General features: G+C 43.2%; 1 protein-coding gene across 1 annotated transcript in view; it reads right to left on the bottom strand.

Annotated features, from left to right (window-relative positions):
- Window positions 1–271: 271 nt before the first annotated feature.
- LOC142748002 (protein tyrosine phosphatase domain-containing protein 1-like) overlaps window positions 272–25,704 on the bottom strand; it is a 42,084-nt gene continuing 16,651 nt past the window's right edge. The window contains exons 5-11 of the mRNA XM_075855120.1: window positions 22,815–23,362; window positions 22,217–22,336; window positions 11,692–11,814; window positions 8,935–9,033; window positions 5,620–5,697; window positions 2,635–2,745; window positions 272–710 (exon numbers count right to left, since the gene is read on the bottom strand). Of these exons, the coding sequence (XP_075711235.1) occupies window positions 543–710; window positions 2,635–2,745; window positions 5,620–5,697; window positions 8,935–9,033; window positions 11,692–11,814; window positions 22,217–22,336; window positions 22,815–23,362 (1,247 nt within the window). The 3' untranslated portion in view covers window positions 272–542. The remainder of the gene's footprint in view (window positions 711–2,634; window positions 2,746–5,619; window positions 5,698–8,934; window positions 9,034–11,691; window positions 11,815–22,216; window positions 22,337–22,814; window positions 23,363–25,704) is intronic.

Here is a 25,704-nt window from a genome sequence, read left to right as displayed (position 1 = left end):
TAATCTATAACATCGAAGTTATGAACTTATAGATGTGATGGTTAACAGGTGGCTCCTGTGTGTCAGAGACATGCAGGGCCTGCTGACACCGAACCCGTCAGTCCTGCGGACCTGGTGGGTACAGGATTCAGCGAACGAATCAGAGTCTCTAATTTGAAAGTTGCACCAATCACACTGACTGACCTGTGTACATAGCCTCTAAAGGGGTTTCTCCAGGGTAGTGAAATAAAGACGATTAGAATAAGCACAGAATGTACTCATACTTTGTCATATTTATCCTGAAATAACAGTTCATGATGAGGATGGCATCTAAAGGCTCTGATGTGTTTGTTCTTTCTTCCATGTTCACAGATGAGGTAAAAGTCACTATAGCAGGCTAAGAGCTACTGATTCAAATTGTCTGCACAGACTGTTATTCATGTAATGTCTGTACACGTACCTGTAACCTATCTTTCAAGGTCTTTTTTGAGGTTAGTAAGTAAAAGTAATACTTGGCTCCACCAAGTTACTCTCTAAAGTACATGTAGCCTTCCATGCATCCACTAACTGATATTTCCCTCTTTTATCTCTGCATTAAGTTGCCTTCGCTGTGCTGTTTGTGCAGCTCTGTGCTGTAACCGGGAAGTGATACCATGAGCCCTAATCTCATGCACAATGGAGCGCAGTTGGAATAAAACAGTAGGGGACAAATGGGAGGTATCTGGTGGCTGCTGTAAAAGAAAGAAAAACACAATTTAACAGTCATATAATATATATATATATATATATATATATATATATATATATATATATATATATATTTATGAAAACTAGTGCGAAATAAAAATAGTTGTGTTCTCCAAAGCAACCAGTTTATTTTAACCAATAGACAAATGACAACTGGAGTGAGAATGAGTTTTCCTTATATACCGTGCCAGTTTGCTTCACAATGCTGGCCAGGGTATCCTCATAAATAGTGCAGTCAGCGTTCCACCTGTAAACAGTGTCAGTCAGTAATCCCCCATAAACTGTGCTAGTCAAAGTCTCCCCCTTAGGAAAGGTTGTCTCATCACCGACAACCCCTATAATGTGAGAGTCGAGACTCATTGCAGACAGCTGATTTTGCTGAGCGAAGTTGCTCTAGGCGGATTATTTCACCCGCAGTACTGTAGCTGCTACAGGAGAAATGCAGTATTACAAAGCAGTCAATCAAATGAATGGCCATCTATGTAAAACATGGATGTCCCGAGTCTGCCAGAGCAAGTGCTGCTCCACTTTGGCTTATAAAGGGAGGTCCTGAACATATGGGCAACCTCTAAAAGGCTGGATTCACACATTCCGTATTTGTTGCAGATTTTTGTGAAACTTTTTGAGCCAAAGCCAGAGAGGGTTTCAAAAGAAATGGGAAATATAAAGGAAAAATGTATACTTCTACTTCCTCCTGGATCCCCTTCTGGTTTAAAAATCTGCATCAAAATCTACACCAGAATACGCGATGTGTGAATGCAGCCTACTAGTCCTTCTCAATTAATTAGAATATCATCAAAAAGTTATATTATTTCAATAATTCAAAAAGTGAAACTCATATATTATATAGATTCATTTCACACAGAGTGATGTATTTCCAGCATTTTTTTATTTTAATGTTGATGATTATGGCTAACAGCTAATGAAAACCCAAAATTTTGTCTCTCAGAAAATTAGAATATTGGATAAAAGTTGAAGACTGTAGACTCATGGTGTCACACTCTAATCCGCTAATCAAAACAAAACACCTGCAAAGGTTTCCTAAGCCTTTAAATGGTCCAACAGTCTGATCCAGTAGGCTACACAATCATGGGGAAGATTGCTGACTTGACAGTTGTCCAGAAGATAGCCATTGACACCCTCCACAAGGACGGTAAGCCACAAAAGGACATTGCTAAAGAAGCTGGCTGTTCACAGAGTGCTGTATCCAAGCATATTAATGGAAAGTAAGTTCAGAAGAAGGAAAAAGTGTGGTAGAAAAAGGTGCACAAGCAACAAGGATAACCGCAGCCTTGAAAGGATTGTCAAGAAAAGGCCATTCAAGAACCTGGGGAAAATTCACAAGGAGTGGACTGCGGCTGGAGTCAGTGCTTCAAGAGCCACCAAACACAGACGTATCCAGGACATGGGCTACACCTGCCCACACTGCCATAAGTACCAATACCTGGTTTAATAACCACGGCTTCACTGTGCTTGATTGGCCAGCAAACTCGCCTGGCCTAAACCCAATAGAGAATCTATAGGGTATTGTCAAGAGGAAGATGAGACACCCCAGACCCAACAATGCAGACGAGGTGAAGGCCGCTATCAAAGCAACCTTAGCTTCCATAACAACTCAGCAGTGCCACAGGCTCATCACCTCCATGCCACACCGCATTGATGCAGTAATTCATGCAAAGGGAGCCCCGACCAAGTATTGAGGGCATATACTGTACATACTTTTCAGTAGGCCAACATTTCGGTATTAAAAATCATTTTGAAATTGGGCTTATATAATATTCTAATTTTCTGAGACACTAAATATTGGCTTTTCATTACTGGTTAGCCATAATCATCAACATTAAAATAAAAAAATGCTGGAAATAGATCACTCTGTGTGTAATGAATATATATACATTTAACACTCACCTTTGTTAATGCTTTGATAAGTCTCAATAAAACCAGCTCTTCCAAAGTAATTGGTAGTGAAGGAAGTTTGCTAACACACTGCAGAAGACAGCATAGGGTCTCCCCCTGACACTGTAAAATATAATAAAAATATATATATGAGTCTCAACAACTTTAAAATCTAGTAAAACCAAGATGTTAAAGAATGAGGACTAAATTCATGGTGGACACAGTGTGGCTGAGGAGCAACAAGCAGCTTGTGGGACTCTTTTACTAGGCTTCAGGACCCCCAAACCTATAGCAAACTAGTGTCCAGGATTCAAGTGAAAGTTGGATTTCTGACATCGTCTCAGAATATCACAAATCTGCCCAGGGGCGTAGCTAAAGGCTCATGGGCCCCGATGCAAAAATTCTTACTGGGCCCCCCCCCCCCCCCCCCGCAAACTCCTCATGGCCGACGGTCCGCAGCTCCCAGCTGCATCGCTCGGTCTCCTAAGTGACCCAACAATGCAGCACTAGCAGCTGGGGGCGTCACTAAGGCTGGGTTCACACACCCTATTTACGGACGTAATTCGGGCGTTTTAGCATTGAATTACATCCGAAAATGCGGCTCAAAAGCGTTGGCAAACATCTGCCCATTCATTTGAATGGGTCTTACGATGTTCTGTGCCGACGGCCTTTTTTTTTTACGCGCCGCTGTCAATCGGTTGTTGGACTTCGGATTCGAGGACTTCAATGACGGCGTTTTTTTTATTCTCAATAAAATGGTTAATGAGGGTTGTGTTTTTTTATTTCAATAAAATATTTTTTCTATGTGCCTGTATCTTTTTATACTTTATTATCACCGCCTTAGTAATGGCTGCTGGCTGATTGACAACCTCCATTACTAAGGCGAGGCTTAATGTTAGTCGGTGCAGAGGCTACACTAACCCCCATTATTACCCCGGTACCCACCGCCACCAGAAGTACTGGGAAGAGCCGGGTAAGAACCAGTACCCGACCATCTGTAGTGACGGGCAGGCACCGGGGTGGCCGCAGGCTGGTAGTATTAGGCTGGGGAAGGCCAAAAACAGTGGCCCTTCCCACCCTTGTAATGCTGCCTGCTGCTGCTGTGTTGTATCTGGCTAGTTATGAAAATTGGGGAGGACCCCACATCGTTCTTTCCAATTATTTATTTATTTATTTATTTATTTTTTAAATGACGTGGGGTCCCCCCCATTTTTCATAACCAGCCAGATGCAATAAAGCAGCAGCAGCCTAGCATCACCAGGGTAGGAAGGGCCACTGTTTTTGGCCTTTCCCCTCCTTATAATACCAGCCTGCGGCCACCCCAGTGGCCGCCCATCACTACAGATGGTCAGGTACTGGATCGTACCCGGCTCTTCCCAGCACCCCTGGTGGCGGTGGGTACCGGGGTAATAAAGGGGGTTAGTGTTAGCCTCTGCATCGGCTAACACTAAGCCCCGCCTTAGCAATGGATGCTGTCAATCAGCCGGCGGCCATTACTAAGGCGGTAGTAATATAGTTTAAAAAAAAACACAAAGACATAGAAAAAATATTTTATTGAAATTAAAAAAAAACCCACAACCCTCATTAATCATTTTATTGATAATAAAAAAAAAGCTGTCATTGAAGTAGTCCTGGAATCCGACGTAGTCCAACGACCGAACCTGTAAGAAAACACACAAAAAATGATTAGTAACACGTGTGTTAGGCTTAGATACAGGGCCCATGTGTGATACTGTCTGTGGGACCCTGTATCTAAGCCTACCACAATGTAGGCTTAGATACAGGGTCCAGCAGACAGTAATCTTATACAGTATAAGATTACTGTGTGCTGGGGCCCTGTATCTAAACCTACAGTGTGGTAGGCTTATATACAGGGCCCAGCAGACAGGATCACGCATGGGCCATGTATCTAAGCCTACCATGTGATTGGCTTAGATACAGGGCCCAGCAGACAGGATCACGCATGGGCCATGTATCTAAGCCTACCATGTGATTGGCTTAGATACAGGGCCCAGCAGACAGGATCACACAATCTGTGATCCTGTCTCATGGGCCCCCTAAGCCTGCTACATCGTAGGCTTAGGTGTTGTACAGTCCCTAAACATTGATGGCCTATCCTCAGGATAGGCCATCAATAGCTGATGTGTCTCTCGGGACCCGCAAATCAGCTGTTTTGAAGGGGCCGCAGCACTCGTACGAGAGCTGCTTCCCCTTCATTTCACTATTCGCCCACACTGTGAATCGCCGACACGGATTCACAGTGTGACCGGAATGAAGTGACAGGAATGAAGGGGAGCAGCTCTCGTACGAGTGCTGCGGCCCCTTCAAAACAGCTGATTGGCGGGTCCCGGGAGTCGGACCCCGCCAGTCAGGGCTACTCTTACCTTCCTCTTTAGCCGCGGCGGGAGTTCTGTTGTCTCGATGCTGTGCGCGGCGCATAGCGCTGTGACGTCATGCGCTGCGCACAGCGCTTGACGTCAGGACCTCCGCTGCGATCCGGAACCAGGAAGGTAAGTAAAGTATGTTACTATAGTAACAGGGGCCCGCGGCCCGAGTTACTATAGTAACTTTTTATTGATGTGTTGCGTGGGGCCATGGGCCCCCCTGGCTTCGGGGCCCGGTCGCAATTACGACCGCTGCGACCCCTATAGCTACGCCAGTGCATCTGCCCTAATAGTGATCAATCATATATTGCTTCTGCCAGACAGAATTCTCCAGTGCTGATCCCTGAGTGTAGAGAATGGGCCGTAGCTGCTATTTGTTGCTGAACTGGAAGTTAGTAGACTAGAGAGAAGTGCAGGACCACATTGGGAATAATGAGTGGATAAAGAGTGGGGCTTACATCTGAAATTTTGCTGCAGAATGTACTCCTATGCGTCAGTGTTTGACGTTTCTGAACAGCAGGTAGCCATTACTATGGCTCCCAAAATGCAGTTAGCCAGCCACCAATGGTCTAAATATTAAACGTAGCCCCGCAGCAATCACATATAATCTTACCCTACTCAGCTTCTTCAAATTGTGTCTCCAATCCCCATCACAAAAGGCATTCACATCATCCTGACTCAGTACAGGTTCCTGGTTAGTGAAAGAAGAACTAATAAAATAGAAAAGCCAATAAACAATGATGTGTCTACACATCCACGACAACAATATACTATCTGTATGATACAGTAACTAAGGCTATGTTCACACCTGCAAGTCTTTCCTTTGTTCTGCTCCGTCAGAGGAAAGCGACGGTTCCGTTGCACCACAGACACCAACATCGGCCTACTGAACCCATTGACTTTCCATCGGGGAGTCCGTGGCTTTACTAGATAAAATAGCTTAGCATGTTGCGCTGTTGTTCGACCGGATCTGCGGCAGAGGCCCCTAACGGAGCCTCCACCGTAGATGAGAGCAGATACGAAGACTTTAAAAAAAGAACCAAAGACTGAACCGAGCTACTGCCATTTCTGTGGTTCAGAGCTTTTCATCAGTTGGTGTGAGAGAGTATACAGAGAGAGACTTGTCTTGTTCAAAGCTGGTTAGACACATGGGAAATAATTGAGTTGTGCCATGAAAATAGACTAAGGGTATGTTCACACGGCAAACGAAAAACAGCCATAAAATACGGAGCTGTTTTCAGGGGAAAACAGACTCTGATTTTTAGCCGTTTTTTATGCATCATGCGATTTGTTTATGTGTTTTTTACGGGCGTTTTTAAACTGTTGTTCTAGAGACAATGAAAAACGGCTCCAAAAACAGCTCAAGATGTGACATGAACTTCTTTTTTACGGCCCTTTTTTTAAGCGCCGTTTTTAGAAACGGCCGTGTAAAAAAATGTCCCGTGGGAACGAAACGCAGTTTTTCCCATTGAAATTAATGGGCAGATGTTTGGAGGCGTTCACCCTCTGTATTTTTTGACGTGTTTCGGGGCGTTTACGGCCTTAAAAACGACTGAAAATAAGCCGTTTGAACATATCCTTAGGAACACTTCCACTTACTGTACGCAGAAAACCTTTCATTCTCTGCCAAAATATTAGTCTTGCCTCTACATTTACATGGATACACATTGCAGCAATCATATGTACCACTGCAATAAAGCAATCTATCACTACATAACTTAAATGTGATGGACAACAGGTGGATCCTGCGTAACCCGCTGACACTGAACCCGTCAGATCCGTGTGACTGACGGATTCAGGTCATAACGAAACATACAGCTGCTCTGGATAGAGAATAAAGAGCAGCTGTATCTCAAAAAGTAAAAATAATTTTTAATAAAAACTATATATAAAGTTGAACCAATCACACTGACTGACCTTTTTATTAAAAAAAATGCCATTCAAAGATTTACCTAGCTTTTAATGCATATAGATTTATACATTGAGTGGTCGCGGCAGGTAAGCTACATTTTATCATTTGACTCATGAATCAGTGAATTATGGCTGTATAAAGGGAGCACTGGAAGTATTGGGAAAGTCTCTAATATTTGTTAAGATATTTTATAAAAGGAGTTGGCACAGAATTGTGGGCCTAAAACCTAAAAAGTGTTAAAAAGGACATTCTCTTTAAGAAAGAAATTCGGGGCGTCATAAAAAATTATAAAAAGGAAGGTGGAGAATTGCCTCACAACAAGCATTCGGGTAATTTATTTTACTTTCTAAGCAGCTTTCAGCAACATAATGGTTGTAATCTGATTGGTAGCTATAAACAATTCTACTGTTTCATTTCCCTATTTACATTTTTTTTTATAAATCTGATACTAAACAAGTAAATGCTGAAATAAATTCAGTAATAAATAATTGGGCATTTTACTGCTCCTATAATGTGGCTTATACACATTGCCCTATAATCGCATAGAAAGTGGCACAAGATGTTTTTATTTGGCATAGGCTCGGCAAGGTCAAGTAAGTACATTTGTGATCAAAATGAAGTGCCTACAAATTTTTCAAATTTTCTTGCAAACTACATGTATGAACCACTCGTGAACTACTTGTATGAACCACTCGTGAACTACTTGCATGAACCACTCGTGAACTACTTGCATGAACCACTCGTGAAATACTTGCATGAACCACTCGTGAACTACTTGTATGAACCACTCGTGAGCTACTTGTATGAACCACTCGTGAACTACTTGTATGAACCACTCGTGAGCTACTTGTATGAACCACTCGTGAACTACTTGTATGAACCACTCGTGAACTAGTTGAATGAACCACTCGTGAACTACTTGAATGAACCACTCGTGAACTACTTGTATGAACCACTCGTGAACTACTTGTATGAACCACTCGTGAACTAGTTGAATGAACCACTCGTGAACTACTTGTATGAACCACTCGTGAACTACTTGCATGAACCACTCGTGAACTACTTGCATGAACCACTCGTGAACTACTTGCATGAACCACTCGTGAACTACTTGCATGAACCACTCGTGAACTACTTGCATGAACCACTCGTGAAATACTTGTATGAACCACTCGTGAGCTACTTGTATGAACCACTCGTGAGCTACTTGTATGAACCACTCGTGAACTACTTGTATGAACCACTCGTGAACTACTTGCATGAACCACTCGTGAAATACTTGCATGAACCACTCGTGAACTACTTGTATGAACCACTCGTGAGCTACTTGTATGAACCACTCGTGAACTACTTGTATGAACCACTCGTGAACTACTTGTATGAACCACTCGTGAACTACTTGTATGAACCACTCGTGAACTACTTGAATGAACCACTCGTGAACTACTTGTATGAACCACTCGTGAACTACTTGCATGAACCACTCGTGAAATACTTGCATGAACCACTCGTGAACTACTTGTATGAACCACTCGTGAGCTACTTGTATGAACCACTCGTGAACTACTTGTATGAACCACTCGTGAGCTACTTGTATGAACCACTCGTGAACTACTTGTATGAACCACTTGTGAACTAGTTGAATGAACCACTCGTGAACTACTTGAATGAACCACTCGTGAACTACTTGTATGAACCACTCGTGAACTACTTGTATGAACCACTCGTGAACTACTTGTATGAACCACTCGTGAACTAGTTGAATGAACCACTCGTGAACTACTTGTATGAACCACTCGTGAACTACTTGTATGAACCACTCGTGAACTACTTGAATGAACCACTCGTGAACTACTTGTATGAACCACTCGTGAACTACTTGAATGAACCACTCGTGAACTACTTGTATGAACCACTCGTGAACTACTTGTATGAACCACTCGTGAATTACTTGTCCAGTTATTGTTTTAGTTCACACTTAGTATTTGTCTACTCGCAGCCTAATCAATGACTCACCGAAAATTGTTGCAGCCAATCCCAGAGCAGGATGCTAAGAATTTTGGGATTGCTCTCTGTGGACACCTCAGCCCAAGCTCCCCCTTCATTCACAAGGTTCTGAATGTTTAAACGGAACAAAAAAAGGGCAAATTAATATATAAATAAATAAATACATACCTGTCTGTTTATTCTCTCCTTCACTGTTGGCTGCATTTTAGCTCTGCTCCATTGGGGACGGCCGAGCTATAATCAATGACTGCAGCTTGCATGGATTGTCTAAGGTGAGTCTGATGTAGTCTGAAATCTACTTAAAAACAAGCCCACATGCAAGAAGCAATATAGGAAATAAAATGACATTTCATTTTACTCCGAAGATCCACATAAGGCCTTATGAACACAACCGTGCATCTACGGACGCAATTTATCCACATTTTTCTGGAGAAATTGCGGACCCATTAAATTATGTGTCCCCATGCACACGACTATGGTTTTCACGGATCAGTGCTGGGGCCACGAATCTGGACCACAAAAACTCAGGACATTTCATTTTACGGTCCAGATTTGTGAGTTTACACCGCTGGTGAAATTGTTGTGCATCCGTGAATCCTGATGACACGCGGATGCACAACAAAGGTTTTTTGTGGTCCGATATACCGCAACAGATCTGTGGTGTTGCGAACCGTAAAACAAATGCTGTTGTGTGCATGAGGCCTTAGTAAAGAGCCTTAATAATATTACAGCCAGACCTGAAGTGCATCAAAAGCAAAACATATAAACAAACTGCAGATAAATAAAATGCAGATGAAAAGTTAAATCTACCTCCTGTCTCATCAGGCCCCCCACATGATTTACACTGCAGCTTTACTCATTTACTTTTGCAGCTGTGTGTGAAAGTGATTAAAATGTTTAAATGATTACATCTTGCATAGACTCCATCTTGTATGGTGGTGGCCATTTTGGATAGTTGAAAACCATCTTGTCGCCTGAGGGAGCCATTTTTAGACTGATAGGTTATGTTTGCTTTAAAAAGCTAATGTCCATGTGAGCAGTTGTCTAAAACAGTTCTGTGTTATGTGTTAAGAATGTTTTTCTTATTTTTGTGTGATAAGCAGCCGATCGTCCTTGAAGAGTCTGGAAGAATGACTATGTTTACCATAAGGGAGGGGACAGCCTGTCTTCTAGCCTTGGAGAAGAGGTTTGTTTAATATAAGGGATGGGGTAGTCTGACTCCTAGCATCTATGACAAGGTATATTTTGGGAACTCATAGTTTGCCTATGATTGGTTCAGGACAAAATATATTGTCATAATATGCTATTGGCTAAATGAAATCTAAATTCATATCATATTGTAAACATTGTGAATGATTGGCTGGAATCACGCTGCTCCTTCTTCGAAAGATATTATTGTGACGGTTTGTTGAATAAGCGGCAGAGAAGGATTTTGTGCATACAAGCATGGTCTCTTGTGTCATCTTTTCTCTCAGATATATATATATATATCTATCACCTATGATTTAGAAACTGGATAAATCACTGGAGGGCGGGTATCGGTTGACATACCCATTACAAATTTTAGGGCAGATACACACGAACGTTGCGTTTTTGCGCGCGCAAACAACGCTGCGTTTTGCGCGCGCAAAAACCATTTGACAGCTGCGTGTGTCATCCGTGTCTGATGCACGGCTGCGTGATTTTCGCGCAGCCGCCATCATAGAGATGAGGCTAGTCGACGCCCGTCACTGTCCAAGGTGCTGAAAGAGCTAACTCTTTCAGCACCCTCGACAGTGAATGCCGAACACAATATCGCAAAACCTGTAGAAAAAAAAGAAAAAGTTCGTACTTACCGAGAACTTCCCGGCCGTTGCCTTGGTGACGCGAGGGTGCTGAGTGTTTGAGTTATCGGTACGTCAGAACTTCGTTTTTTTTTCTACAGGTTCATGTATATTGGGATCGGAAGTCACGGTCCATGGTGCTGAAACAGTTTAACTCTTTCAGGACCATGGACAGTGACTATCTCCTGACGTCGCGTACTGATAATTTTTTTGCCGGGTTCGGCCAAAACGAGTTCGGCCGAAACCGGTGAAGTTCGGTTCGCTTGTCCGGCTTCGCTCATCGCAAAGACACTCCGTTTGGATGTTCGGAAACAGAAAAGCACGTGGTGCTTTTCTGTTTTCATTCATCCTTTTCACTGCTGTTGCGCGAATCACGCTCGTCCCACGGAAGTGCTTCCGTGTGGTGCGCGTGATTTTCACGCACCCATTGACTTCAATGGGTGCGTGATGCGCGAAATACGCAGAGTTATTGAACCTGTCGCGCTTTTTGCGCAGCAGACAAACGATGCGCAAAAAGCACGGACTGTCTGTACTGCCCCATAGACTTGTATTGGTCCATGCGTGCCGCGTGAAAACCACGCGGCCCGCACGGACCGAATACACGCTCGTGTGAATCCCCCCTTAGTCTAATATATTTTGGCCCATGATTGCGTTAACACTGTGTATGCGCACAAGTTTAGTGATTTCCATTACAGCATGGAAAGAATGATTATAAAACTACAAACAACTAAACTACCATTGAGAAAAAATAGTAAAGATCCGCTTTAATGTATTTTATAGAGAGCATATTTTATACTTTCTTATCTCAATTAATTCTACGTGTGGCAATAAACATTAATGTAATCATAATAAAGTGTCAATACGCTGCAATGTATGCATTATAGGTAATATCAAAACTGTACAACACTAAAAGTAAATAGATGTAATAAATGAGCACCCTGACCTGCAGATCATCCACTCTTTGCTTTATCATTGACTCTGGGACTTCCAGTTCAGCCATGGCTTCTGCAATGCACAAAACATGGTGTGGAGTAATAGGTTGACCTGGCTCCTCAATATTGTCTCTCTGTTAACAGCCAGAAACAGTCAGTCACTGACACATACATTACAAACACTATAGAAATCAAAACAACTTAAACAAAGGACAACTCAACAAAGTCTCACTTTTACTTTAAAGGGCTTATCTGGGTTTTTATGACCTATCTCTAGGATAGGCTGTCAATATTGGATCGGTGGGGGTATAGCAGCGTTGACCCGTTCAAGTGAATGCGACAGTGGTGCAATACCTTGCACAGCCGCTACAAATGTAATGGTGATTAAAAGTACGAACAAGAAGAAAAACCATGTAAATAATGAAGAGGCTGCGGCGCTCGTACCTGCACCTTCAAACAGCTGATTGGCAGGGGTGCTGAGACTCAGATCCCCACGATCTTATATTGATGGCCTATCTTAAGGATAGTCCATCAATTTTAAAAACCTGGATAACCCCTTTAAAGAATATATCAGGGCATTGCTTGTCTGCTGGAGGATTAGTCAGAATTACATGCAGAACGTTTTCACTGTGGTTGTGATATAGACCCAGAAACATCGGTTTATTTAAAATCTATAAAAATGCTGTTTACTATAAACTTCAAACTGACATTTAGAGTAATTTACCTCATTGGCCCCTCTGTTTCTCCCACAGATCATGTGATTGTTGGGACAACTGTCAGCTGAATGTGCGGCTAGGTCTAAGGCCCCTTTGAACACAACCGTAAAAATCGTCCGTAATTGCGGACCGTAACTGCAGTCCGCAATTACGGACCCATTCACTTCTATTGTCCATGGACACCTTCCTGTTTATTTACGGGAAGGTATCCGGGCTGTAGAAAGCCGTCGCAAAAAATAGGACATGTCCTATCTTTTGCTTTTTACGGACCGTGCTCCCATACTTTGTATGGCTGTACGCGACCATCGGCGGCTAGCCATGCCCGCAATCACGAGTAGTTTTCGAGGCACATTTGCCAAATGTTTTTTAAGTGTTTTTGGGATTGTCCATAGGAAATTTTTAAAATCTGCCTCAAAAACGTCTTAAAGGCATCAGTATATGATTGGACCCCACACCGATCAGCTGCTCCCGGGCACCGGACATCCATGCCAGAAGCAGATGGTTCCCGTCATGGAATAGGGTCCGAGCTGCAGTACTGCAGCTCTGCTCCTATTCAATTGAATACGGCCGCTACTCCGTGACAGGAGCCATCTGCTTCCAGCTCCAACTACTGCATACCGTTCAAAACATCCAGTGCCCGGAAGCAGCCGGAGCAGCTGATCGTTGCAGGGTCCGGGTGTCGATCATATACTGATGACCTATCCTGTGAACTGCACTTTTTCATGACCCGTAACTTTTTGAGATAGTGACATAAAATTACACCTCGTATGCACTACCCAGCTTTTAACTATTAAAAACAATGGTAAGCTGTTTGTAGGCGTTTTTAAAGCTTATTTCGGAGTGTAATGAGACTGTTTTATACTGAAAAAACTTTAATAGAGAAAATATGTATTGTATTTATTTAAAAAAAAAACTGTAAAAATAAAACAAATAATAAGAACAACAATGCAGCAAACAAACAAACTAGTAGCCCTACCCCCTTAGCCCCTTAGTGACCAGTCTATTTTAGAAATTAATGACCAAGCTATTTTTCTAGTTTTTTCCATCATCTCATTCAAAGAGCTATAACTTTTTCATTTTTCCGTCGCCATAGCTGTATAAGGTCTTGTTTTTTGCAAGACAAGTTGTATTTTTTAATAGCACCATTTTGGGTACATATAATTTATTGATTAACTTTTATTAACTTTTTTTATGGAAGGAATAGAAAAAAACCCAGCAATTTCGCCACTCTTTATTGCATCTTAAATTTACTCTGTTTACCATGTGGTATAAATAACACAATAACTTTATTCAGCGGGTCGTTACGATCGCAGCAATACCAAATTGATATAGTTTTATTATGTTTTACTACTTTTACACAGTAAGGCACCATGCACACGACCGTAAAAATCGCCCGTAATTATGGACCGTAATTACGGTTCGTAGTTATGGGCCCATTCATTTCTATGGCCGACGGACACCTTCCGGCCGTCCGTGCCCGTAATTACAAGTCGTAATTACAGGCACGGTCGTGTGCATGAAGCCTTAAAGCACTTTTCTTTCAAAATTATTTGTTTTTGTGCCGTCATATTTTAAAAGCCATAACTTTTACATTTTTTCGCCGAGGCAGCTGTATAAGGGCTTTTCTCTTGCAGGACAACTTGAGACTTTTTGATAACTTTTATCAAATTTTTTTGAAGGCAGGCTGAATAGAAAATAGTAATTCTGGCATTGTTTTTTATTTCGTTTTTTGCAGCATTCAACGGGCGGCTTAAATAATGTCATCGTTTTATAGTTGGCGTTTATGTGTAACTTTTTACTTTTTTTGTGTTTTTTCATAATAAAGCATTTTGTAAGGGGAAAAAGTGGGTTTTTTAATTTTTTTTACGTGCAATTTTTATTTACTAATTCTTAACTTTATTAAACTTTTTTTTTTAGTCCCACTAGGGGACGCTTTTATAATACACTGCAATACTTCTGTATTGCAGTATATTATTGCATGTCTGCGTAAAACTAACAGACATCTGTATGACCTAACAGGCATTCACTAGAGGCAGACCTGGGGGTCTTTGTTAGGCCCCAGGCTGCCAAAAAAAACATCGGCACCCCGCGATCGCATCACGGGTATGCCGTTGAGGTGACCGTTAAGGGTGTCCGCTCTGGGCCCTAGGCTCCGGGGCGAGCTCCATGGCTGCCTAAAGACCACATAAGTTTTTGCCACGAATCGCGGCATAAACCGCAACAAAACTGAAGGTCCCTGGAATCAATTGTTTCCGCGAACAATTGATACACTTGGCATCTCTGGCAAGGGAACTGTCGGTTCCCTTCACCCCCATTCTGACTTTTTTTTGTGAAGGTGGCGCGATGACATCGGTGCGATAACATCATCGTGCCACTCACGTCATTCTGCTTGATGCAGCCTGTTCAGAAGAAACCAGGCCTGCATCGTCAGAGAAGAGGACAGCGCTGGAACGGGGAAAGGTAATTGTGGCACTAACTACAGGGGGTTGGCGCATTTACAGGGGGGATGTGTGGCGATTTCTACAGGGGGTTCTTTGTGGTGCTATCTCCAGCGGGTATGTGTGGCGCTATCTACAGGGGGGCTCTGTGTGATGCTATCTACAGGGGTGTGTGTGGGGCACTATCTACATGGGGGCTTTGTGGTGCTATCTACAGGGGGGCTGTGTGGCGCTATCTACAAGGGAGCTGTGTGGCGCTATCCATAGGGGGCTGTGTGTGGCACTATCTACAAGGGCTGTGTGTGGCGCTATCTACAGAGGGAATTGTGTATGTGGTGCTTTACTTTACAGTGCTTGACACAATTAGGGCATGACCACACGTGGCGGATTTCCTCCGCAACTGTCCGCATCAATGCCGCACAGAATCTGCGTTGCAGATTCTGCTGCGGATCTGCACAAAATGTGCAGTAAATTGATGCGGACTAGCTGCTGCGGACTGCGGGAAAAGTGCTTCCCTTCTCCCTATCAGTGCAGGATAGAGAGAAGGGACAGCACTTTCCCTATTGAAAGTAAACGAATTTCATACTTACCGGCCGTTGTCTTGGTGACGCGTCCCTCTTTCGGCATCCAGCCCGACCTCCCTGGATGACGCGGCAGTCCATGTGACCGCTGCAGCCTGTTATTGGCCTGTGATTGGCTGCAGCCGTCACTTAGACTGAAACGTCATCCTGGGAAGCCGGACTGGAGACAGAAGCAGGGAGTTCTCGGTAAGTATGAACTTCTATTTTTTTACAGGTAGCTGTATATTGGGATCGGTAGTCACTGTCCCGGGTGCAGAAACAGTTACTGCCGATCGCTTAACTCTTTCAGCACCCTGGACAGTGACTATTTACAGACGTCTCCTAGCAACGCTCCCGTCATTACGGGAGCCCCATTGACTTCCTCAGTCTGGCTGTAGACCTAGAAATACATAGGTCCAGCCAGAATGAAGAAATGTCATGGTAAAAAAGCAAGACGCATCCGCAGCACACATAACATGTGCATGACAGCTGCGGACTTCATTGCGGAACTTAGAATCTCCATTGAAGTCAATGGAGAAATTCCGCCATGAGTCCGCCACTGCTCCGCAACAGACAGAGCATGCTGCGGACACCAAATTCCGCTCCGCAGCCTATGCTCCGCAGCGGAATGTTACGCATCGTCTAAACGAACACTTCTAAATAGAAGTGGAAGTCAATGCAGAAACGGCTCCGCTGCGGATTAACGCTGCGGAGTGTCCGCAGCGGAATTTAAGTGAAATTCGCCACGTGTGAACCCAGCCTTATATTCAGGGGCACAGTGTTTGGCACTATTTTATTCAGGGGCGCAGTGTATGGTGCTTTTAAATTTAGGGGCACAGTGTGTGGCATCAATTCTGCAGAAATGGGTCATGGCCGGGAAAAGTTGGTGGCGAGTCTGGACCAGATGGAGAAGAAAAGAGGAAAAAAAAAGAACTAGAATCTGTGAAGAAGTAACCCTTGAGTGAGGATTTATAGAGAATCTGTCACCTCTCCTGACATGTACGGTGAAGGAAATAAGTATTTGATCCCTTGCTGATTTTGTAAGTTTGCCCACTGTCAAAGACATGAACAGTCTAGAATTTTTAGGCTAGGTTAATTTTACCAGTGAGAGATAGATTATATTAAAAAAAAAGAAGAAAATTACATAGTCAAAATTATATATATTTATTTGCATTGTGCACAGAGAAATAAGTATTTGATCCCCTACCAACCATTAAGAGTTCAGCCTCCTCCAGACCAGTTACACGCTCCAAATCAACTTGGTGCCTGCATTAAAGACAGCGGTCTTACATGGTCACCTGTATAAAAGACTCCTGTCCACAGACTCAATTAATCAGTCTGACTCTAACCTCTACAACATGGGCAAGACCAAAGAGCTTTCTAAGGATGTCAGGGACAAGATCATAGACCTGCACAAGGCTGGAATGGGCTACAAAACCATAAGTAAGACGCTGGGTGAGAAGGAGACAACTGTTGGTGCAATAGTAAGAAAATGGAAGACATACAAAATGACTGTCAATCGACATCGATCTGGGGCTCCATGCAAAATCTCACCTCGTGGGGTATCCTTGATCCTGAGGAAGGTGAGAGCTCAGCCGAAAACTACACGGGGGGAACTTGTTAATGATCTCAAGGCAGCTGGGACCACAGTCACCAAGAAAACCATTGGTAACACATTACGCCGTAATGGATTAAAATCCTGCAGTGCCTGCAAGGTCCCCCTGCTCAAGAAGGCACATGTACAGGCCCGTCTGAAGTTTGCAAATGAACATCTGGATGATTCTGAGAGTGATTGGGAGAAGGTGCTGTGGTCAGATGAGACTAAAATTGAGCTCTTTGGCATTAACTCTACTCAACGTGTTTGGAGGAAGAGAAATGCTGCCTATGACCCAAAGAACACCGTCCCCACTGTCAAGAATGGAGGTGGAAGCATTATTTTTTGGGGGTGTTTCTCTGCTAAGGGCACAGGACTACTTCACCGCATCAATGGGAGAATGGATGGAGCCATGTACCGTCAAATCCTGAGTGACAACCTCCTTCCCTCCACCAGGACATTAAAAATGGCTCGTGGCTGGGTCTTCCAGCACGACAATGACCCGAAGCATACAGCCAAGGCAAAAAAGGAGTGGCTCAAAAAGAAGCACATTAAGGTCATGGAGTGGCTTAGCCAGTCTCCAGACCTTAATCCCATCGAAAACTTATGGAGGGAGCTGAAGATCCGAGTTGCCAAGCGACAGCCTTGAAATCTTAATGATTTACAGATGATCTGCAAAGAGGAGTGGGACAAAATTCCATCTAACATGTGTGCAAACCTCATCATCAACTACAAAAAACGTCTGACTAGTGTGCTTGCCAACAAGGGTTTTGCCACCAAGTATTAAGTCTTGTTTGCCAAAGGGATCAAATACTTATTTCTCTGTGCACAATGCAAATAAATATATATAATTTTGACAATGTGATTTTCTTTTTTTTTTTTTTATATAATCTATCTCTCACTGGTAAAATTAACCTAGCCTAAAAATTCTAGACTGTTCATGTCTTTGACAGTGGGCAAACTTACAAAATCAGCAAGGGATCAAATACTTATTTCCTTCACTGTATATTATAGGAAATCCTTGTATTTCACAAAAAGTCTTTGTGCAGTCCAGGACTGATAGACAAATGGGTGCTACCATTCCCTTCATTTTGGGGATGTGTCCCTGCACAGTGTGATACTGTCAGCAAAGGCCTATGGGCGGTCACTAAGGGGTTAAAATATACATTAAATATACATAAAAGTTAACATTTTTTTAACTATTTTTCACAAAATAAAAGCCCAATAATTTAAAAAAACAAGAACAAAAAATAAAAAAAAATGTGTGTTAGGCCTCCTACACACATATATTTTTTCTGGCGTTTGTACTGCATCAGAACCGCTTATAAAAATGCCAGCATTTTTAAATTGTAACATGAATTGTTTTATGCCTTTTTGGTGCCATTTTTTTTATATAGTGTTATTTTGTACATGCTTTTTTTATTACATTTTTAAATTCCTATAGAGAAGCTTATGGGAAAAACGTCTGTAACATACATGCCCAGAGCAAAAAAAAAGAGGCTGTTATATAAGCAACGGCCATGGCTGTAAGGTGCAGAGTGGTCGTCACAGGCTAGTAATAATAAGTTACAACTTATAGGCATTCCTGGAGAGGGGTTAATGATCCAGCAAATTATTCTGATTGGCATACGTATTTAGTCGGGAAGGAATTTTTTGAGGACAATTGGCTACTGCCTTTCCCTGGATCAAGATTGCAGAATAATAGGCTGGACTGGATGGATGTATGTCTTATTAGTTTTACAAACTATGTTACCATGTAAACTAACCAGCAAAAAACTATAGACACAGGTGTAGGTAGCCTTAAACCCTTGGCGACATGTCACATGTAACATACAGCCGACACCTCACTGCAGTGGCCAGGATTAGAGATAACTCCGATCCCGAACGTTTAAACACATAGATGCAAGGGTCAATAGCAACCGCAACATCTAAGTCATAAGAAAAAGGGGATGGCCGTCTCTGCCAGCCCCTTCGCCGCTCACACGACATAATCACAGGGAGTTGATGCTTGTCATGGCAGCCTGGGGGCCTAATAGGAGCTGGTAGAAAACACAATGTACTCCAAAGATTGCTAGTTCAAGTCCCCAAGGGAGACTAATAAAAAAAAGTAATAAATAGTGAAATTTGAATTTTTTTTATGTGCAAAAAAAACCCATTTTCCTTTTTCCACTAAAATAATGTAAAAAATAAAATACAAAAATAACAATCAGTATCGCCACGTCCGTAAATGTACACGTTATTCTAATATAACGTTATTTAACCTGCCCGGTAAATGCTAGAAATTTTTCAAACAAAAAAATAGCTGAAATTGACACCCAAAAATTAGAATAAAAGGTGATCAAAAAGTCGAATGTACCCCAAAAAGATACCAAGGAAATTACAGCTTGCCCCACAAAAATCAAGACCTCACAAAGCTCAATCCACAGAAAAATAAAGTTATGGTTCTCAGAATATGGCGACACAAAACAAATAATTTTTTAATAAATAGTTTTTTCTTTGTAAAAGTGGTAAAACATAAAAGAAACTATATCAATTTGGTATCGCCGTAATCATATTGACCCGCAGAATAAAGCTAACATGTAAAACAATGGAGTAATTGAAGTTTTTTGCCATTTACCCCATAAAAGAAAATTTCAGCTCCCCTGTACATTATATGGTACATTAAATGGTGCCATTTAAAACTACAACTCGTCCTGCAAAAAAATAGCCTTCAATCTGCTATGTTAACAAAAAAATGAAATAAAAAAACATAAAATTGGCTTCCTTTTCAAAGGGTTAAGGTGTATTTACAGCTATTTATTCAAAGTTTCTTGTAGAAGTATACCTCAGGGACCTTACTAAAAAAAAACACGCATTTATAACATTTATTTTTAACATTTTTACAACATTCTGGGTCCCAAATGAAAATCTTCAACAGGGAACCCACCTACAATGTGCCTTTTATATTCTTGGTGTCTTTATATGTGGCAGAGGGGCTTCAGGGCCCGGAAGCGACTGCTAACAATGCACCCATTTAACTATGCCCCTGGCCTGACTAGTCCCTTTATTTAAATTTAGGCTGGATTCACACACAGCATTTTGCTGCGCTTTCATGGCATTTTTAATGTCGTTTTTGTGGGGCTTTTTTTTTTTTTTACAGCGGCCAGATGTTACATTTAAAGAGACTCTGTCACCACATTATAAGTGCTCTATCTCTTACATAAAGGGATCGGCGCTATAATGTAGGTGACAGCAGTGTTTTTTATTTAGAAATACGATCTATTTTTACCACTTTATGAGCGATTTTTAGCTTTATGCTAATTAGTTTCTTAATGCCCAAGTGGGCGTGTTTCTACTTTAGACGAAGTGGGCGTTGTACAGAGGAGTGTATGACGTTGACCAATCAGTGACCAACCAGCGTCATACACTTCTCTCCATTAATTTACAGTGCACTAGCGATATAGTTATATCGCTATGTGCAGCCACATACACAAACACTAACATTACTGCAGTGTCCTGATAATGAATATACATTACCTCCTGCCAGGACGTCATGCGTATTCAGAATCCTGACACTTCTGAATATTTTCTGTGAGATTTCAAGCAAGGCAAACGTAATCTCACGAGATTACGATGTAAACTGTCATTTAAAACGAGATTACGTTTGCCTTGCTGGAAATCTCACAGAAAAGATTCAGACGTGTCAGGATTCTGAATACACATCACGTCCTGGCAGGAGGTAATGTATATTCATTATCAGGACAATGCAGTAATGTTAGTGTTTGTGTATGTGGCTGCACATAGCGATATAACTATATCGCTAGAGCAGTGTAAATGAATGTAGAGAAGTTTATGACGCCTGACTGGTCACTGATTGGTCAGCGTCATACACTCCTCTCTACAACGCCCACTTGGTCTAAAGTAGAAACACGCCCACTTGGGCATTAAGAAACGAATTAGCATAAAGCTAAAAATCGCTCATAAAGTGGTAAAAATAGATAGTTTTTCTAAATAAAAAGCAATGCTGTCACCTACATTACAATGCCCATATCCTTATGTAGGAGATAGGGCACTTATAATGTGGTGACAGAGTCTCTTTAAGTCTGTAGTAAAATATAAAATGCACTACACACAACAGCGTTTTGGTTTGAGGCGTTTTTGAGGCAATTTTGTGGTGAGTGGCGTTTTTTTTCAAACACAGCATACTCTGGGTATGGCATTTTCTTCAACCTTTTTTCCCATAGGCTTCTCTATAGGACCTCAAAAACATGTGCAAAAAATACCAAATAAAAAATGCCTCTAAAAACGCCTTAAAAATTAAATTTTAATAACAATAGCGTGTTTAGAAGCCTTTTTTCATGCAGTTTAAAATGGCACAAATTCTCTGTGTGTGAAGGAGGCCTTAGGGTATATTCACACGGTGCGGTTTTGCCAAGTTTTTTTTACCACGCGTCCGAAAAACGCACCGAAAAAAGCATACGTTTTTACATCGATTTGCCGCGAATTTGCAAATCGCAGTAAAAACGCATGAATTTTTTTGGTGCAGTTTACGGCCGTGTGGCAAAAGAATGCGCCAAAACTGCACCGTGTGAATGCACCCTTATACAAACCCTAGGAGGAGATGTATGTCAGCTATGTGGGAGTGCAATTTGCTTATGTACAAATTCAAATAGGCACAGAGTGTAAAGAGGTATAATTATGAGAGCATCATACAGAGCAAGTTCAGGCATTTAAAAAAGAAGAATGTGAAGGAGGAAGCATATTATATTCCGTCATGGTGTATGTCATTTTACCGGACAAAATAGCACTGCATGCCATGGAGGCTCCTAACAGAGCCACCTGCACAGATGTGAACACAGCTTAAGGCCTTATGCACACGACCGTGCCCGTGGACACCCGGACGTTTTTACGGGCCATGCTCCCATTATAAAGTATAAAGGGCACGGTCCGTAAAATGTAAAAATAGGACATGTCCTATTTTTTTCGGCAGGTTTCTACGGCACGGACACCCTCCCAAAGACATACGGGAAGGTGTCTGTCAACCATAGAAATGAATGGGCCCGTAAGTATGGACCGTAATTACGGTCCATAATTGCAGCCGATTTTACGGTCGTGTGCATGGGACAGATCATGATCATTTGTTAGCACACATTTTATTTTTTGCCAGAACATTAAAGCATACCATATGCTTTTCTGAGAACTTTGTGAAAGCCATTACTTATCACTATGTATGTATATGAATATCTTACATTTCGGCCATTGGTTTCCACTTTTTTCTGCATACCCTCAGGAATTTCTGCCTTTGATATTTCAGATCCTGATATTTGAATAAGATTAAGTTCATACAGCCCATTGTTCACCGTATCCACCTGTTATAGACAAAAATACGAGGACATTGGCAGTGGCTATTTAAGACACACACATACGACACTCGGCCGTTGCAGCGAGCGCCGATCAACGAGACATCGTTTGCTCCTGTCACACGGAGCTATGGATGGGGACGAGCGGTTGTTACTCCGATGGCTCATCCCCATACATTATTATCATGTCAGCACAGGGAGATGTGCTGCCGACAACGATAATATTTTAATTTTTAAAACGATACGGTCAGCAGATGATCGAGCTTGTTTGCTCGTTCATCTGCTAATCGTTCCCCTGTTTACACAGGTCAATTATCGGCAATGAGTGTTCTATGAACCCTCGTCTGCACGATAATCGCCCAGTGTAAAACCCCCTTAATACACACACAGTAACACTCCATCAGTTTTGTTATTTTTGGAAAGGTAACTACATTTAGTTTAAACTGCACAAACACAAAGTTGGCACAAAGTTACTGCAGTTACTTACTGATGTATCACTTGTGAGCAGCAGTTGTAGGATTCCCATGTCACAGCTGGTCTGACTCTGCAGAAGCCCTCGCCTCTTTCTTCCTTTCCTTTCTTGTTCAATGACCTCACTTTCACAGATTGGTGAGTGAATCTTCTTGCACTGACGGTCACTTGCTGCTCTGATAATGACCTGACGTAAAAGTTTATGTGCACTCTCTCTTTCCAATTCCACCCATGGGCCTCTTGCTCTCCTACCACCTGCCAGCTGCGCCAATCTGCGACATATAACTACCACAGGTTTTGGAAGATGACGCAAACTCCGGGCTTCCTGTCCGTGAAGGAGGTGGCGCTGACAGACCAGATACTGAGGTAAGGTAAAGGCAGGATAACCTGGTGGTGCGTTTGAGAAAACCACCCATTGTGAACTTAGGAACATAGCAAAATCACAAACAAGAGAAACTTGGGATCCTGTCTGAATAGATCCAGGGCGACGGAGACGCAAAAACCGAATAGCATCTGCAGCCCTAACACGACATGCATATACCAAGTAACACGCAATGAGAACCCCTGAGAGAAAGAGAGGAAAATATAGTAAATAAGACATATCATGAAACTTGAGATTTCTGGAGATATACACCTTTCCCAAATATTTATAAGCAAAGAAATGACAACAAAGTACTCCAGAGGTTATGATCAGTAATGTTTCTAAGGCCAGAATCACAAACACAGTTTTGATGCAGTTTTTGCATACTCACAACCTTCAAATATCGCAAAGAGGGACAACCACTGCGGCAGCAAATTTTTTATCTTACAAGCCACGCCTCTAATCCCGCCCGATCCCTGCCCATGCACACCCACTTCAGCCCACACAGTATCATGCTATCATAGTGCCTACCACACAGTATAATGCCAAACAGCTGCCCCACACAGTATAATGCCCTCATAGTTGCCCCATACAGTATAATGCCCCCATAGATGCACCCATACAGTATAATGCCCCCATAGTTGCACCCATACAGTATAATGCCCACACAGATGCCCACATACAGTATAATGTCCACACAGATGCCCCCATACAGTATAATGCCCCCATAACTGCCCCATTGTTAGGGATCTGCCAGGTACTTCATCTAGGTATACTCCTGGGATTAATCAATCCACACCTGAGGCCAGACCTGTTCGACTGACACCATCTCCCACCAACCAGGGTGGCAGGCTCAGGAGTAGGAGAGCCTATCGCGGCCTGGTCTGTCGGAGTTAGCTCCGCCCCCTGTCCTTTATTACCTGCCCTGTTCTCTCCCTCAGTGCTTGTAATTCTTTTGGATTCCTGGCCCCACTGCTGCTTGCTCCAGCCTGCTTCTGCCGTGCTTCTGCCTTGCTGCAGTTCTGCTTGTCCTGCTTTGCTTTGCCCCTGGCTTGCTTCTGTCTCCTTGCCCGCTTGGGTGTACTCACTTCGTCCTGGTCCTGACTGTCCGTTCGCCGCTCCGTTTCCTCGTGGCGTTCCGTGGCTACTGCCCCTTCCCTTGCATGTTCCCTGTTTGTTTCCCTGTGCACTTAGACAGCGTAGGGACCGCCGCCCAGTTGTACCTCGTCGCCTAGGGCGGGTCGTTGCAAGTAGGCAGGGACAGGGCGGTGGGTAGATTAGGGCTCACTTTCCCTTCACCTCCTTCCGGCCATTACATAATTACAAGCCCTTACCTAGTCTACCATTTCTCCTACGCTGACGCTATCATGGACCCCCTTGAGACCCTGGCCCAGCAGATGCAGGGCCTCTCCCTACAGGTCCAGGCCCTGGCCCAAAGGGTCAATCAGGGTGACGCTGCTTTAGTAGTACCCCTCACCTCACCTCTAGAACCCGACCTCAAGTTACCTGACCGGTTCTCAGGGGACCGTAAGACGTTTCTCTCCTTCCGGGAGACTTGCAGACTGTATTTCCGCCTAAAGCCCCACTCCTCAGGTTCCGAGAGCCAGCGGGTGGGTATCATCATATCCCGACTCCAGGAAGGGCCCCAAGAGTGGGCCTTCTCCTTGGCTCCTGACGCCCCTGAACTTTCCTCTGTTGATCGTTTTTTCTCTGCCCTCGGCCTCATTTACGACGAGACTGACAGGACTGCCTTAGCCGAGAGTCAGCTGGTGACCTTACGTCAGGGTAGGAGACCGGTTGAGGAATACTGTTCTGATTTTAGGAAGTGGTGCGTAGCTTCTCAGTGGAACGATCCGGCCCTAAGGTGCCAGTTTAGGTTAGGATTATCTGACGCCCTGAAGGATCTGCTGGTTAACTACCCCTCGTCTGACTCCCTTGACCAGGTTATGGCCCTAGCAGTACGACTTGACCGACGTCTCAGGGAACGTCAGCTAGAACGCTTCAGTGTGCTCCCCTCTGACTTTTCTGCGATCCCCCCCGAGGTCCCGTCTCCTCGCCCCTCCACGGAGGACTCGGAGGTACCTATGCAACTCGGGGCCTCCATGTCCCCTCGACAACGTAGGGAGTTTCGCAGAATGAATGGTCTCTGCTTCTACTGTGGGGACGACAAGCATCTACTGAACACCTGTCCCAGGCGCAAGAATAAGAAGCCGGAAAACTTCCGCGCCTAAGTGATCATCGGGGAGGTCACTTGGGCGCACAGGTATTTCCCGTTAATGTGAAACGCAATAAAATTTTGCTTCCCTTTCAGGTCTCGTTTGGTGGTCGGTCTGCCACGGGCAGTGCTTTCGTGGATTCAGGGTCATCTGCTAATATCATGTCTGCGGAATTTGCTATGTCTCTAAAGATGCCTTGTATTGATTTACCTTATCCTATCCCTGTAGTAGGAATCGACTCAACTCCCCTTGCTAATGGTTATTTTACTCAGCATACTCCTGTTTTTGAACTCCTTGTTGGCTCCATGCATTTGGAGCAGTGCTCTGTA

The sequence above is a fragment of the Rhinoderma darwinii genome, chromosome 3, assembly GCF_050947455.1.
Source record: "Rhinoderma darwinii isolate aRhiDar2 chromosome 3, aRhiDar2.hap1, whole genome shotgun sequence".
NCBI lineage: Eukaryota > Metazoa > Chordata > Amphibia > Anura > Rhinodermatidae > Rhinoderma > Rhinoderma darwinii.
Note: the sequence above shows the minus strand (reverse complement) of the source record. Positions and strands in the feature narration are given on the sequence as shown.